Source organism: Mastacembelus armatus, chromosome 11, assembly GCF_900324485.2.
Source record: "Mastacembelus armatus chromosome 11, fMasArm1.2, whole genome shotgun sequence".
NCBI lineage: Eukaryota > Metazoa > Chordata > Actinopteri > Synbranchiformes > Mastacembelidae > Mastacembelus > Mastacembelus armatus.
In genome coordinates this window covers 5,536,784-5,552,084 of record NC_046643.1, presented here as the reverse complement: position 1 = coordinate 5,552,084, position 15,301 = coordinate 5,536,784, and the positions used below count along the sequence as shown (strand labels likewise).

The 15,301-nt window shown below is 37.4% G+C and overlaps 1 protein-coding gene across 2 annotated transcripts in view; it reads right to left on the bottom strand.

Moving 5' to 3' along the window:
• ctdp1 (CTD (carboxy-terminal domain, RNA polymerase II, polypeptide A) phosphatase, subunit 1) overlaps window positions 1-15,301 on the bottom strand; it is a 54,632-nt gene that overhangs the window by 24,336 nt on the left and 14,995 nt on the right. For both annotated transcript variants that reach the window (XM_026300329.1, XM_026300330.1), the window contains exons 11-12: window positions 13,257-13,410; window positions 1,494-1,705 (exon numbers count right to left, since the gene is read on the bottom strand). In XM_026300329.1, coding sequence (XP_026156114.1) covers window positions 1,494-1,705; window positions 13,257-13,410 — 366 coding nt within the window. The remainder of the gene's footprint in view (window positions 1-1,493; window positions 1,706-13,256; window positions 13,411-15,301) is intronic.

The window sequence follows — 15,301 nt, the reverse complement described above, 5'->3', positions numbered from 1 at the left end:
GTGTCAAGCTGTCAAATCATGTGACGCTCCTCTGCACCACTGCACTGACTTAAGTTCAACTTCCAGAGTCTTTCAGCAACAAGTAAACAACACTGCGGACAGTGAATTTCAGGCCTGACTCATTAGCAGCAACCTAGGTGTCAGAACAGGTGACAGATGGACTAACATGTCCAAAAGAGGATAGGGTGGAAATGCTCATCGTGCAGCTGCCTGCTGACACCTGGGCAACCATGGACTGTTCTTAGCATAAAGCCAGCTGCAGAAGAAAACTCCAAACAAGGTACCTCTACTTTTAAATCTCTGATGATCAGAGCATTGAGGCGGAACATGGACTTACATAGAGGAAATCCATGTCTAGAAAAAGAAGTGAACATTAAGGATCTTATCTGAGGAGACTGGAGGATGTGCCTTTTTGCTTGGCCAAAGAGTGGGACAGCACCTGCTCTCCATCTTCTCCTTCATCCTCTGACTCAAACTGCAATAACTCACTAAGATATTCAAATTAAGATCAGACTTTGTAAAACACACAAACTGCAGCTATGTCATACTGTAGCTGAGTAACTCTCATAGTGAGGGCTGCACAGCAGTTGCAGCCTAGTTCCAAGAGAAAGAGTGTGGAGGGAGAATGAACTAATAATTTTATTAATTGCTGAATCAATCTCCAATATGCTGGAAGTGGGTTGTCATTCCTGTTATTAGTGTTACTTGTGTATGAGACATAATGTATAAAAAGAATTTAGTATAAAATATATACACTATATAGTGCTTGTAAAAGTTCCAATAACAGGGTTTTTCCTAATAATCCAGCAACATAAGGCATCATATTTGATAAAAAATGAATATTGTACAACACCTTAACTTTTAGTAATGACAAAAAATTAAGATTTAAAAAGTGTCCAAAATCTAGATTTACTGCTTATTAAAGTAAACTACAGAGCATCTATTACACAGGAATCAGAGAATGAGGACGTTCAGGTGAACTTGATGAATGTATTATTTCACCTTATCAATATGCACTCCTTGCTAAGAATGTAGCAAAGACAAATTAATCTGTCTGGAGCGACTGAATCTTGGCAGCTCCACTCAGACCTGTCTTTCAGCAGTAAGAGACTCATATGTTCAGAACCCCGAGACTGCCTGCTGCCTGTTTGGTATTTGTCTCCATAGAAACCGACCAGACCGTCTGTGTTCATTGCAGCCACACTGATGAAGTGCTGTGTAATAACAGTTATTGGAAAAGTAAGACCTGAAAATATAGAGAACATTTGCCAGGATTCTCAGTGGATTTAGATCTGTGCCAACTGTAATTTAGGTTAAGCATCCTTCTCACCGGAGGTGTTTATCAGAAAAGTATCACTAAGTGTTTCACCTCCATGATGCACATTATGGAATTGCTGCTAAGATGGTTACCGAGGTTCACTGATATAGGAATGCCCCCCCCAAACAAAAGGAAATGACTATAATAAATTTTACAGTGAAGATCTGTGTCTCACCTCGGTGTACCACCTGGCAGAAAGGCCTCTGTGGATGGTGTCTGAAGCCTCTCCTCCACACTCAGTACCTGAGGACCCAGCCCTTCTCCTGATATCTGTCCAGTTCCTGGCTGCTGCTCCTCCTCTTCATCCTCTACCTCCTCTTTGCCTGGCTTCTCCTTCCCTCGCCCCTCACTTTCATTGTCGCTCTCCTCTCCTAAGATGTCGTCCACCTGTTGTTTAAAAATGAATAATAAAATAAATACATAACAGGATTTGCATGAACTCTCTCTACTTTAAGCTCTGCTTCATTTGATGAATCATCTGAAATGTCCTTGTGTTTTGCATTTGGGCTACTCTGAAATGCAGATAAGATTAATATTCATTCCTTTCACTGAATACTGGTTTATTTTGGTCTTTGATGATTTTTTTTATAAGACACTGCAAGTCAGATTACAGATAACAAGCCTAACTTTATAACCTTTTTTTTCCATGACACAACTGTAACAGTTATTTGTACATAACCAGAAAACAGCAATAATAATGAATGATTGCACCAGGGGCCAAGAGTTAGCGTCAGTCATGAAGCTAGAGTCTGACTGATCACTTGTTTTGTTGGCCAACAATCCAAAACACTAATTTATTAGGTTGGCCGTGATTGGAAAAAAAAAAAAGAAAGAAATAAAGGCAGTTAAAACTAAAACTCTCCGATACGCTAAAGTCTGAAGTACAACTAGTATATTGAACAGGTGCTGAGATGGGAAATTATTTGATGGAGGGTAATAAACTCATCACAAGACTGCCATGAGGAAACACTCTAGAGCAAAGTAAAATTAAGTAAATCTGTCCAGTGCGATATCCTCCCAAGTATCAATGAATCATTGTCAGCTCTATTTCATCAATTGTGTTTTCTCAGCGGAAAATATGATATAAGATGAATCCACAACTGGGAAATTTACGTTACAGCAGTATGATAGTGAAAAAAACAAACAAACAAACAAACAAACAAACAAAAAAACCCCAGAAAGTAATGAACAAGGTATTATGTAATGAAAATATTAGTGCTGTCAATCGATTAAAGAATTTAATCGTGATTAATCACAGTCATGAACTGGACCGTATCTATCTATATGGTATGTTGAGTACAGCTATTGTACATTTTTTACAGTCTATGGACATGTAAGGTCAGATAGGAGGTCTACTGAGAGCAGTGCTCATTGTACAGCCTGACAGCAGCAGGAAAGAAGAACCTGCCGTGACACAAGGTTGCTGACCATTTAGAACAGGTTAGCCAACTGACAGCCATCAGATCAATAGATATCTCACATGAATGCTGCCACAGCAATTATGTGTCCCCTGGTATACTGGCTCATTAGCAGCATGTCAGAAGCTGGTGGAAAACTTGGATTAATACAGAGAGATGTTCCCTTGGGGCTAGTGCACACAAACAGGCTTATTAGAGCCATGTTCTTAGTTATGTGGACAGCCTTGGTACAGGTGGAAGGTACAGTAAGTGTGCCTGAGGCACGGCTGGTGTGGAAAAGAAAAAAGGAAAAACTCCAAACATGTTAGGTCAGTAATGGTTGCCTTCCAGTTCCATTTGCTGAAGCGAATTTGAATGAGAATGACCCCGAGGGGCACCAACAAATTACAGGGTAGAATATAAATAAGACAGCAAAAGGGGTTTTGTTTGTTCCTTGACTGTGAACAACACACACTTCAAAATGTCAACACAAATGACTTTTTTCCCCTACTAAAATGTTTCTCTTCTCATAGCATTTTCCCCATCACTATCGCCTAAGAGCAGTGACAGTGGCAATTTATTGGAGCCTTGTTTTGGTCACACCTGCTAAAGATTTAAAAGGAGCATTTTCTGTCAGTATGATGAAATAACAAGAAATGGACATGGTCGAAGGGAAGGCAAGAGAATGGGTGGCCTTCAGATAGGAAATATTTCTTTTAAAAAAATCATTTTCTTTACAAAAAAAAAGTATACATGATCATGATATCCTAAAAGAATCCACGTGGTAGTGTTAAAGGCCATAATGAAATTATATTCATGTCTTAAGTCACCTTCATGTTTGTTTGTGAATTTATTTGGTCAAAGCTACAATCCCCAAAAAGAAAATAAGTTGTAGGAGGAAGTCTTGAAATAACACAGGAAATACATCACTCTGTGTTGAGAAAGTGGGCGTGGATGCTAACAATTGCACAATGAATGGCTTACTGAGTGTACACTAGTTAGAGTAGTATGCTAACAGACACAACACAAAAAAGAGCACTGTTTTGCCCTTACAGAGCAGGGCACGTGTCAGATCAGCTCTTATCTGTTCATGTCAAAGACGTAAACACTGTATAATGTATGGCCAGTGGAGCGGTGCTTCTGTCTGAACACCACCCTTTAAAAATCATTCTACAATGTGAGGAAGAGTCTTACAACCTTAGCAGAAATGGAAGCATTTAGAAACCCTACCACCACTGTGGCAAACCTATCCCAGCATCCTTTTACAGGTTGTATGCAAAGGCCAAGCAGAGAGCAAACCATGATACTTTTCAAAGCCCAGCATCCCTCCAAAGCTTGTTTGAAGTCAAGCTACTGCTCTTATCACTGCAAGCCCTAAGTAGAGTTTCAGTACAAGTTTGATTTCAGGGCAGATCATTTATTTTTGGCTCAATGACCAAGTTGTGTATTACTGTGTATCCAACCACCAGTCAACTGGGATGATTTCTCAGTTTGGATGATAATGTTAAAGATGCAGAGCAGTGGCTCCCAAAGTGGCTCCTTTCTATCTATTCCCTATCCTCATCCCTTCTGTCCCCCTACCCCCTGACTTGTTCTGTAACATGCATCATCAAAATTAGACACCTAATACATTTCACAGTGAACAGCAAATTCTAATGATCTTCACATTTGATCATGATTCTGCATTATCGCTGACAGGTGTGCAGGCACATAATTGGTGCATCTCTTAATATAAAATAAAAAAAATAAAATAAAATAAAATAAAATAAAAAAAAGGAGTGTTGCATTGTGGGAGTCTTAGAAAATAAACAGTTTTTAAATATGTTGTGGAGATTTTAATGGAACTATACAGCAGATAAGATTTATACACACAGAACCTAGAAATAAAATGTTACATGAATGTAAAATACAATGGCCTACAGTAAATGTAGTGCATTATGTAGTGAATGGGAATGATTTCAAACACACCCTGTGTCTCTGCTGATACCTGAGTGATCTCTTGTACCTGTAACGAGATAAACCAGTGGTAGTGTATGGTGTACTGATGTTGGCTAATGTTACTGGACATTTTATTTAATGGCTTTTAAGCTAAGCAAATATGCTTCTGAAAGATCACACTTCAATAGCTCCAATAATGCCAGGTGTACAGCAGGGTTATCAGCTATGTTAAAAAAAAAAAAGAGCCAGGATTAGGTCCACACAACATTAACTAACAAAGGAGAGTAAAAATGCCCAATGGGAGACTTAATTTTCACTAGATTAAATTAGTTTTAGTAGAATAAAACTAATAAAATCAAAAAATAAATGAATAAATAAACAAAAACAAAACAAATACCGCATTTTCTGGGCTATACGTCACACTTTTTTTTTTTTTTTTTACTCCTCTGGCTTGTCCTGTGACTTATACAGTGAAGCAACTTATATGTGTATATCTACAGTAATTTTGTCGAGTAGTCACTAGACTCAAATCAAGACAATATTATACTGCAGAAAAAGTTAAAACGCTTATGTTCACGCTAACCCTCTAGTGTAACATAAGTGAAAATGCAGTCCAATAGAAAGAGCTATACTGCAGACTTCAAAGTGCAGGTAATAAAGTCTGCAGCTGAAACACAGTTTGGACATGTTGCTTCACCTTCTTCCTGACGTTGGTGCAGTTGTTTAACATTACTTGACACAAATGAATGAATATCGTGATGCACTTCTGCTTGTTGTTACATCTAGCCTATGTTCTTTATAGGCTAATTTAGACTGTAATTAGTATAATTAGAAATGTGACTTATATATGTTTTTTTCTGTTCAATAACCTGTGTTCGCTAAAAGCGACTTATATTCCATTGTGACTGATAGCCCGGAAAATACACTACATCTCTGTCAAGAGATTTAGGCTAAAACTAAACCAAGAAAATATTCCACACACTTATGAACAGCCTTCATTTATGACAAATCATAACATGTAGCTGACCATTTTAACTACCCTACTAGTAAACTACAAAGTAAGAACACTAGAGATTCACCTGCAAAGAAAGGAGGCCAAGATCATGATTTACTTTCAGGAAAGCAGAAGTTATTGAAGAGCCAGGGTCACCTATGGTATGACTTTAAAAGAAAAATATGAATGTCTCAGTGCATCAGTGTGCCTCAGAATAGACACAATAGTATGCCTGCAAGAAATATTCAGCAGCAGAATAAATGAGAGAGCTTCATACATTTCCATGCAGCCAGTCAATTGGTGCCCACTGTCCAGACCAACTTCTGCTTGTGCTGTGTTATTGTACAAGGAGACCATGTCTTCACCAGGCTGAGGGCTGCACAGGGAGAAATTTATATACCAAATTCCCAATGAAGGGAGATTATACCCTGGTGAAATTACTGACTTCATTTGTGAAATGCCAGAAGTGGTAAAAGGGAAGACAGTTGATTGCTGATTGGACTGTTGATGGGTCATTTATTGTAGGTGCAGAAGATGTTAAGAAAGCCATTTCAGGAATAAAGCTCAACCAAGAGAGGAATAAATGAATGCAAATTTAAGTAAAAGTGCAAAAGCAGGTAGCCCAGGGAATCAAAGCACAAACGCCTGCAACGCCACTATGCCTTTAACTGCAGTTAACCTGTTCATTAGCTCAGGGCCAGTGCCAACCAGCTCCTGGTCAAAGATGGGAACAATCACAAGAGTTTACATGTTCACTCCACCTCTACCTACTCCTACATGAAGCAAAGCTGAAACATTCAAATGCACAGGCTTCAGCAGCCTTCAAGAACAGGAATTCTTAAGAGGCTCTGCAAAGAAAGACACTGGCTTCTTTTCAACATAATCTCAGAAAGATGTGCTACACTGCAGCTGAGGTTAGTGGAGGTTGGTTACATAAGGCTGAACTGAAAACATTACTTCGGAATGGAAGGGCTTCAAACATGAAATATTTCAGAGAGTTCGTTCAGAGGCGTCAGAGTTTTTGTATCAACAGGAACTGTTCTGAATCTGATTCCGAAACACTTTCTGACCAAATTACTCCAAGTAAAATGGAGGCTAATTATGTAAACAAGGACCAAACTTGGACAACCTGCCAGAGTCAGAAGACTATAGAAGAATATAATGCTGTTAGCCTGCCAATGTCTGTGTTCAAATGGAAATCAGAGCAGAGGGAATATTCACACTGGCTTGTCTGGGAACAGCACTTTGCTGGTTGTGTCAGCACGATGGTTGACTGCCCCTGACGCTCTAGCATTGGTCTGACTTCTTATAACTCACTGCTTTGTAAACAGTGTATGGTGCCGTCTAAGGTCCTGAAAATTTTCAGGTATTTCACTCAGTTTCAGCTTCTAGCAACAGACCTATGATTTCAACTTTAACTGTCGTACAAAATGTAGTTTTTAAGACATGAGTAATGTTCAAGTAATTTTCTTCAGTGCAAATGCCAAAAAATGTATTTGTTCCAGTTTTCTTTCTGGACCTTGATCAGTTTGATAAGTTTTCTTTATCTGATAATATACTAAAACTAATAAACTAAACATCTTTGGGTTTTCAAATATTGTTTCCATGTGGCAACTTGGGCAATGAGAAACTGTGATGACACTTGCACCAAACGATGAACTAAGAAAATAATGGACACTCAATAATGAAAAAAAATATTGATATTATTATTATTGTTATTATTTGCAGCTCCCAAGACCTTTCTGTCAGGCTTCTGTCAGCCAAAAAAGTCTCCATACACCTAACTCCCCAACAAGTAAGTTAACTGTAACAACTCAGCAGGGCATTGTAATTTTATTACAATAGTATGAACAAGAATGAGAGGCATAGCTCTCGTCACATATGTTCTTTTTTAATTTTCATTGTGCAATTGAAAAATAAATTTTAAAATTTGCCAAAACTGCAAGATGTCACATTTGAGAAGAACATGTTTGGTTATTGAGTATCTTTTTTCGCCTTCTCAAAAAAAAAAAAAAAAAAAAAATCTTTCCATCTTGTACATGGTGTTCTGCTTTCCCAATAAAACTTGAATTTTAATATCTTTTGCAAATAGTCTGTTGCTTTATTTTTGCTAATGTATCAGATTCAGAGACTTTTCCAGAGGTGAAACTCATTCCAGCAATAACTGAAATGCAACTGCAGCAATTAATACTGATACTAATTACTGTATTTTCTGGACAAGTCACACTTTTTTTTAAACTCTTCTGGCTTGTATTGCAACTAATATAGCAAAGCTATTTATATGTGTATATAATGACTAATTTCTCCACTAAGAGTGTCATGGGACACAGCTGGACTAGACAAAAACATATTACATGGCTATTTGCAAAGCACAAAATGGTTATCAATAAACAACTGTGCTCTGCGATTCTAAATCAATATAAATGGTATGAAAATGCATTCCCTAATAAGCCTGTTAATATTCAGACACTTGTCCTTTTCAGTAACTCCTGAGGATTATATCTCACCAAGGATGTGAAAGATCAATACCTGCAGGCAGAGGGGGAATGGGATCATTGTGACTGATGACTGTGTTGGATCTCCAATGTTCCCAAGCTTAATAAGCCACGTCTCCGAGGGCCCAGTGGCATCACACATCATGCCAGCCTGACCTGTGTCTAAATCTTCACCCGACTGTATAATATTTATTTTACTCATGTAGCTTGACCTCATCAAAAACTCAGCTAATTTTCATTTTGAGAGCAAACACAGTTGAACAGTTGAAAGGTGTTGACACATGCACATTGACTGCTGCACAGAGATAAAGTCATTCAAATTTAATTACTCGGGGATTTAAACCCATACAATTTTACATTCACATTCAACTATGTAAAACAGATCCCCATTCATCAGAACAAGGTTTAAGGTTTATTTTGGTCTAATGATAGGCCGTTCTTTAGATTACTGTTAGAGGTAATGCAGTGCAGTCATTAAATTTGTGCAAAAGTAGATCTATAATTTATTATTATTATTGTTGTTGTTAAAATAATTATAATAAAAATAATGTTCTAGCTCCACTGAGCTCAACAAAGCATTTTACAGTATTTGCTGAATCGAGCTGTTAAAGTCGGAGCAAATACTGGAGTTATATAAGGAAAGCTGATTTTTGTTCATGCTGCAGTTCTCAGAAATACAATCAGAATCTGCAAAAATTGTTATTGGCAGGTCACACATAAAAAAATAAAAAGGAAATCGGTGCATCTCTAATGAAATTATGTCCATCTCACCTATTGAACAGGCTATTATTGAGAAAACACAGCTTCCCTGCACTATCTTTGCCAGTAACGAACAGAATGATATCAATTGTCTGACATGGACAATGTGTGTTGTGATCTAATTCATACGAATCAATTATCCATTGGTTCTTGGTTTGACCTGGCGTTTTCAAAAACATGACAACCCCAGAGCAGGCTACCCCATAGGGCAACATTTCCTGACTAATAATATCTGCCAAAGGACTGATAGTGGTGTTACTGACAAGCAGTAGATGCAAAAGAATCCAGCACTGCTGTGATTCTTTGCTTAGGAAGTGTGAACATGTTGCTGCAAGTAAACCGACACATACCGCCATGTAACCATTGGTGACATTTAAATGTGAAGCTGTCTACCTGACTCAGATGTGTACCTTGCTCCAGCCAATTAAGACTGGTCCTTTCCCTTTGCCCTGAAGATCTAGAGTGTTTTAGAATGTCACAGAGTGCCCTTTAGCTAAGGCAGTATAAGGACGATGGCATTTGAAATACAGTGAATCTTCAAAAGGACCCTTCCTTCAAGTCAAATTCTTTACTTTTCTAAAAAAAAAAAAAAAAAAAAAAAAAAAGATGCTGGACAAGGATTTGGTCATACTTGCAAGAAGTAAACACTCTTACTTACACATGATAGCTTGACAGACAGAGTCAGAGTCTTGGTAGTCATAAACGTTGAATTTCTCAACCCTTTTCCATATCACAAAAAGAAATAGCACCCAGAATTTTCTGTGATAATGAATCCTTTCCTGTTACTATAAATACTATTCATCAATTATGCATTGTTTGTTTTATGAAGAGTTTATACAATACAAAATTCTTTTTTTCTATAATGTGAAAACAGCTTGTAGTATGACTTGATATGTGACTTAAGTATAATTACTGGACCTCTGCTACACAGTCCTGGGTTGTTTTGTTGTGTATATTTTAAGCTTGGGTCAGGTTAAGATGGTTTATAAATTATCAAGAAAACTCTTTCTCTCCCTCTTTTGACTCTAGCAACTGTCTAGAAGTACTGGTGTCATGTTGCAGGATGACACGCAATGCTCGTTACAATGAGGGGGAAAAGACAGGGTGTAACAATTGTGTCACATTAACCTCAGTTAAGAAAAATATATTTCATGTTTTACAAGTCGGTATCAGCCCAGCAAGCACCCGGGAGCAATAATAAGAATAATATTTTAATTTTCAATAAACTATTACACAGAAATTGGGGGGTCAGTGTGTTACATTATAAGAAAAACATTATCAAATCATCTCTGGTCAATGGTGAACTTTACTCAACTTTATACTGAAGCACTTTAAATGTCACATTTACACAGAAAGTGCTGTTTGTGTTTTTGGGAACAATACCCAGAATGAACAATGAACACCTCATTAACCAACTCAATCTTCAACTATGGTAGTGATACATCAGCAGGAGGTTGACCTTTAATTAAGATTTTAAATTAATTTTAATTTTAATGTTTCATTGCACAATGGTAGTCATTAATGAAACCATAAAACATAGATAGGTCTTTGTATTTCCAAGATGAAATAAACAAAAAATACTGGGGGTGATGACAGAGGACGGTGAATAATTGCACATTAGTGGCATCAGTTCTCAACTTGTTCATAATGTGGCACATAAGTTGCTTTACAAGTTAACCAAATAGATTTCAGAGGCATCCATCATTTCCACATTTAACAGTATATTGTACAAGTGGTGACAAATTCGTTTGAGATCCAGTTCTCTCACTGAAAGACAAATTCAAATCCAATGTAACCATGTGGTCAACAATGAATCAAGCCATCCATTTCCAAAGTTCACAACATACTGCTAACATTCGCATTCATTCAAATAATTATGAAAAGTATGCTTTCAAATACCACATTCTCTCCTTTTCAAATAACCCACATTATCCAAGGAAGGGGGCAGAGAAAAGATTTTTCAGTCTAATCACCCTGGCTCAGACAATCACACAAAAGGCCTGACCCAAAGGCTGACATAATGCACCATTTCCAGATTACTAACAGAAACAGTTTCCTGTTTGCTTCCTGCTACAGTCATCATGGTGTCTAACAGGTCATGGTTTATATGATGAACATACAGATGTGATCTTTGAAAACATGCTTTGCTTTTGCTATAGTTGCACTATATGGATGACAAATTAAGCCCTACCAGGAACAATTACTGTTCTGATGAATGTTCCATCTTCCAATGAGAAAGGAAGGTTCACAAGGTTCCAATACAACTAATTCATTTGTGCCATTTATGTGGGAATAAGCACGAATTATGACATTTAAAAAAAAAAAAAAAAAACTATTCATAAAAATTGTGATGTAAGACTGTGACAGCTTTGCATCCAGAAACAGGCAAGAACAGCCTGCTGAGCTTTGATGTCTGAGCAATACTTTGCATTTAAAGAATCAGGAAGATGGTGCCTTTTTTTAGCCTTGTAAAAGCCAAAATCTGCAAATAAAAATAGGATAATTGCGTCCATATTATTTCACACACCTTCTACACAAATATCTAAGTTTTATATGCTAACATCTTTGCAAAATCCAAGCTTCATTTTCAAACACCTAAAAGGGACTTTATCATACAGCATCTTTAAAGCTTGGAGATATAGATATACAATAAAATGAGAAATGTTTATAGCTGCTGGCTGTGGAAATATTCTAGGTCAGTAATTTTTAGAGGATGTGATGCAGCCCAGCATCGTCTTAAAGTCTAGGAGAAAAAGAAAAAGTCTATTTCCAGAAAGCCATGGCACAGCAGTTCTCAGACTCAGTTAATGCCTGCAGCTACAGGGTTCCTTAACTTCAGAATCCATTTGAGTTAATAACCAGGGAGACTATTTTGCATCCAAGTAACTGGAGTCAGTTCATCATATAAAGCATGACCAATCACGGTGACATTCAGATCATTCAATTAACTTTAACCTAATGAAGTTGTTTTTTCTTTTCTTTTTTTTTCTTACAGGATACATAACCTGCGTTGAAGCTAAAGGTTTAAGTGGAGAGAGCCACAAAGCTGTTGACACAAAGTCACTAGAAAATCTTAAATCATCTGTGCAAATTTCATAATTTCATTGTAAACAATTTTTAATATAAAATATTGCTACTGCAACTTTAAAATGGGTGTAAACTACATATACATAGAATATTTTATGTATATTTTCTAGTACAGTATAATGTGTATTATTAATGAGTCTTCCAAAGAGACATTCCTATTACCATATATAAAAAAGGAACAAAGTAATTACAACTAGTCAACACATGAACTTACTTCAGCCACGGCTTGTTAAATTTCATGTCCTATGCGAATGAGCCACAAAGCTCTTTCTTCGTGAGAGTCACCTCCTGACAGGCTGTGAGCAGCTCTCAAGTATCCACTTTGAACATTTTCCACCTCTGATGCATTAGACATTAGAATTCAACCTCCATTAAAGTGTATTATGCAAGCAGGAGGTGGAGAGTTCTCTGACATTAATAAACACTTCACCTGCTTTACAAGAACAGCAGGAAGTAAAAACTGCAGAAGGCAGACCAACATCATAACCTAATATAGAAGAATTTCAATAGCAGACATATGGTAAATAGAAAAAGAGAAAGGAAAATGTGGCATAAAAAGATTATCTCATTCATACAAGGCAATGTGGGGTGATCTAACCAAGTGCTACTAACTTGCCTAGAAGATGTATTAACAAATTACAACCTAAATCCTCACCATAAAATACAACTTGAAACCACACATAAAAAAGGAGAAACAAAACTTAAAGGGCAGCACAAACATCCATTACAGAACCCTTACAGCAACTAACCGCTAACCTTGGTCAACGTGCCGTCAGGTGACTTTCTCGCGGACATCTGACTGATTATGGTAGCCATGTGAAGTACCCTGCCCAGACATCTTGTACCTGCTACTTACTGGGTATTTTTAGAAGGAAATTAAAAATAATGGCAATTTATCATTTAATTTTGAGTAATGAAGCTTTGTCAGCTACAGTTTTATCCCTTTGGTTTTAACAGGATTGTTTTTATTATTTTTAATTTATTTACAGCCATGCAATGCAGTTACACCCTGTTATGAGGTTACAATTGAAATTTAACTGCACTGTTAAAACAGAGTAGTCAAATGCCTTCATTCGTTATACGGTTATTTCCTGTCGTTTTCTTACATACAGGTGTAGAATCTGTGAGCAAAATACAAGTAAAAAAACTAAAAAAGATGCATCAATGGAGCAGATTTCCAAGCCTTCCAACTTCTTACATTAGCCTTCCTTTTGTAAGGAAAACATAATTGCAGCATGAGACAGCAACAATGCTTCCTTCTTCCTTACCTCTTTGTCCATGCTCTCCAGATCCTCCTTACAAAGTGTGTACAGTGGCATAGTTTCTGACATGCTCGGCTGTCTTTTCCGACGAGATGGCCCAGGCTGCTCGTCATCTTGGCTGCACCCTGTCAGGTCATCCTGCTGACTTTTAGAAGTTCCCCTGAGGTACAACAGCAGATGAAAAAAAAAAAAAAAACTCTGAATGAAAACTGCTTTAGTGAAATTAAACAGCTAGTTAGATAACTAGAAAGATTATACTAGGTCTTTACTGCAACTGGATATCTACTATTTTACTGTGACATCCTGAGATGTTTTTGGGCTCCCCCCTTTATTTAAGGAGATCAGAACTGAAGTTACTGATTTACATATGGTTATCTTGTTTTTATTATGTTAAATAAATATTTAGTTTAAAAAGCATATGTGGCCTCCTCCTATTTTGTCCATCCCTTGAGCTGGCCTGTGTGATAGAATTAGTATTTGCTGTTATAACTATACAAACCAGGGATTATCAGCCCTTGGATTAGTGGACAACCTGCTCTATCTCTACCTGAGCAACTGCCATTCATTTGCAAGTTTTGTACATAATAAGCATTTGAGGATGCAAAAGTTGACAGCTTGAAGTTGCAGAGAATTACAAAAGCTTTCTCTCTATAACTTGGGCGCATTAGAGTGGGCAGTGGGCAGTGCTGAATGGAACAGAAGATCTTTGATAGTTAAATCCAAGTTTATGCAATTCCTGGAAAGTGTAGTACTGCCTCAAATCTCTGAATAAAATGGGACAATTTTATACTTCTGATTTTTAATAACATCAAAACATAAGTCAGTCTGGTTGTCCAATAAAAGTAGGGCTTACATTCCTCCAGAGAAAACCACAGTCTACACAAAAATACTCTTCATTAGCATTAACAGATGAACAGATGAATTAACAGACTGACAGATGAATGACAAGAGGAGTGAAGATCACAGAGGTGACTTAGAGGACCTGTGAAGCTTTTCTTGCACCTGACGCACCATCCTTGTAAAATGTAGGGGGAACTTAAATTAGAACATGACTGGAAAACCAAATATTTATGAGTGGAACAGTGTAAAAAAGAGAAAAGAGAAGACAGATCTTCCATCCATCCATCTTCTGTACCCGCTTTTTCCTGAAAGCCAGGGTCACGGGGATCTGCTGGAGCCTATCCCAGCTCTCTCTCGGGTGAAAGGCAGGAGAAGACAGATCTTTTCTAAGCAATATAGAGTTGCCTGATTTGTACTGCAGTTTTATTTAAGACAGAAAATAAAGTTGAAGAGATGCACAAAACAAGCTTGAGGGCTTGTCTAGGAGCAACAGACTACACACCCACTGCCACCAAATATCTAAACAATTCATACATCCATAAACGGTTTCTTGGTTTTATTATGTCTCAGCCGTTAGCTGACAATGCCACATTTCTCCACTGGAGGGAAATTTATATAGTACAGCAGCACCGCAAACAGCTGTTCTGTTTACGAAGAATGGATGAATGGAAATGTTACACAGAGGACAGACCTATATATTTAAGAGCTACCACGAGTGATTCTGCAGTCAATACCAACACAGGAATAATTCCTAATTTTTATATTCACTGTTCCTAAGGGTCAATATTGCTGAAGAAATTTTAAAAACAGGAGATCTATTACAAGTTCAAATAAAAAAACAAAAATCACCAGGAAATTTACAGTATATACTGGATTAGTTGTGTTCATCTGTTTGAATAGCACATTTTTAGTAGCCTGGGCCTGTCTGAGACAATCTTGTACACTGCTTGACTGGGAGTAGCTCAAGAATCACCACACCACTTATGGCTTGTTACCCCATTTATCCACAAGAATGCTTTAGGTTTGAGGTTTTTAACACTCTGGAGCAGTCGTTTTCTGGCCCCTTACACTAAAACTAGGGTGCATCTGTCTCCAGTCTAACAATCAGCGCATGGTGCTAACTCAGACCTCACTGAAAGGGCGATGTCCTTGTTAGCCGTATTTCTATGTTTTGTCAAGCAATTATCTATTCTCTTATTAAGGAAATGTTA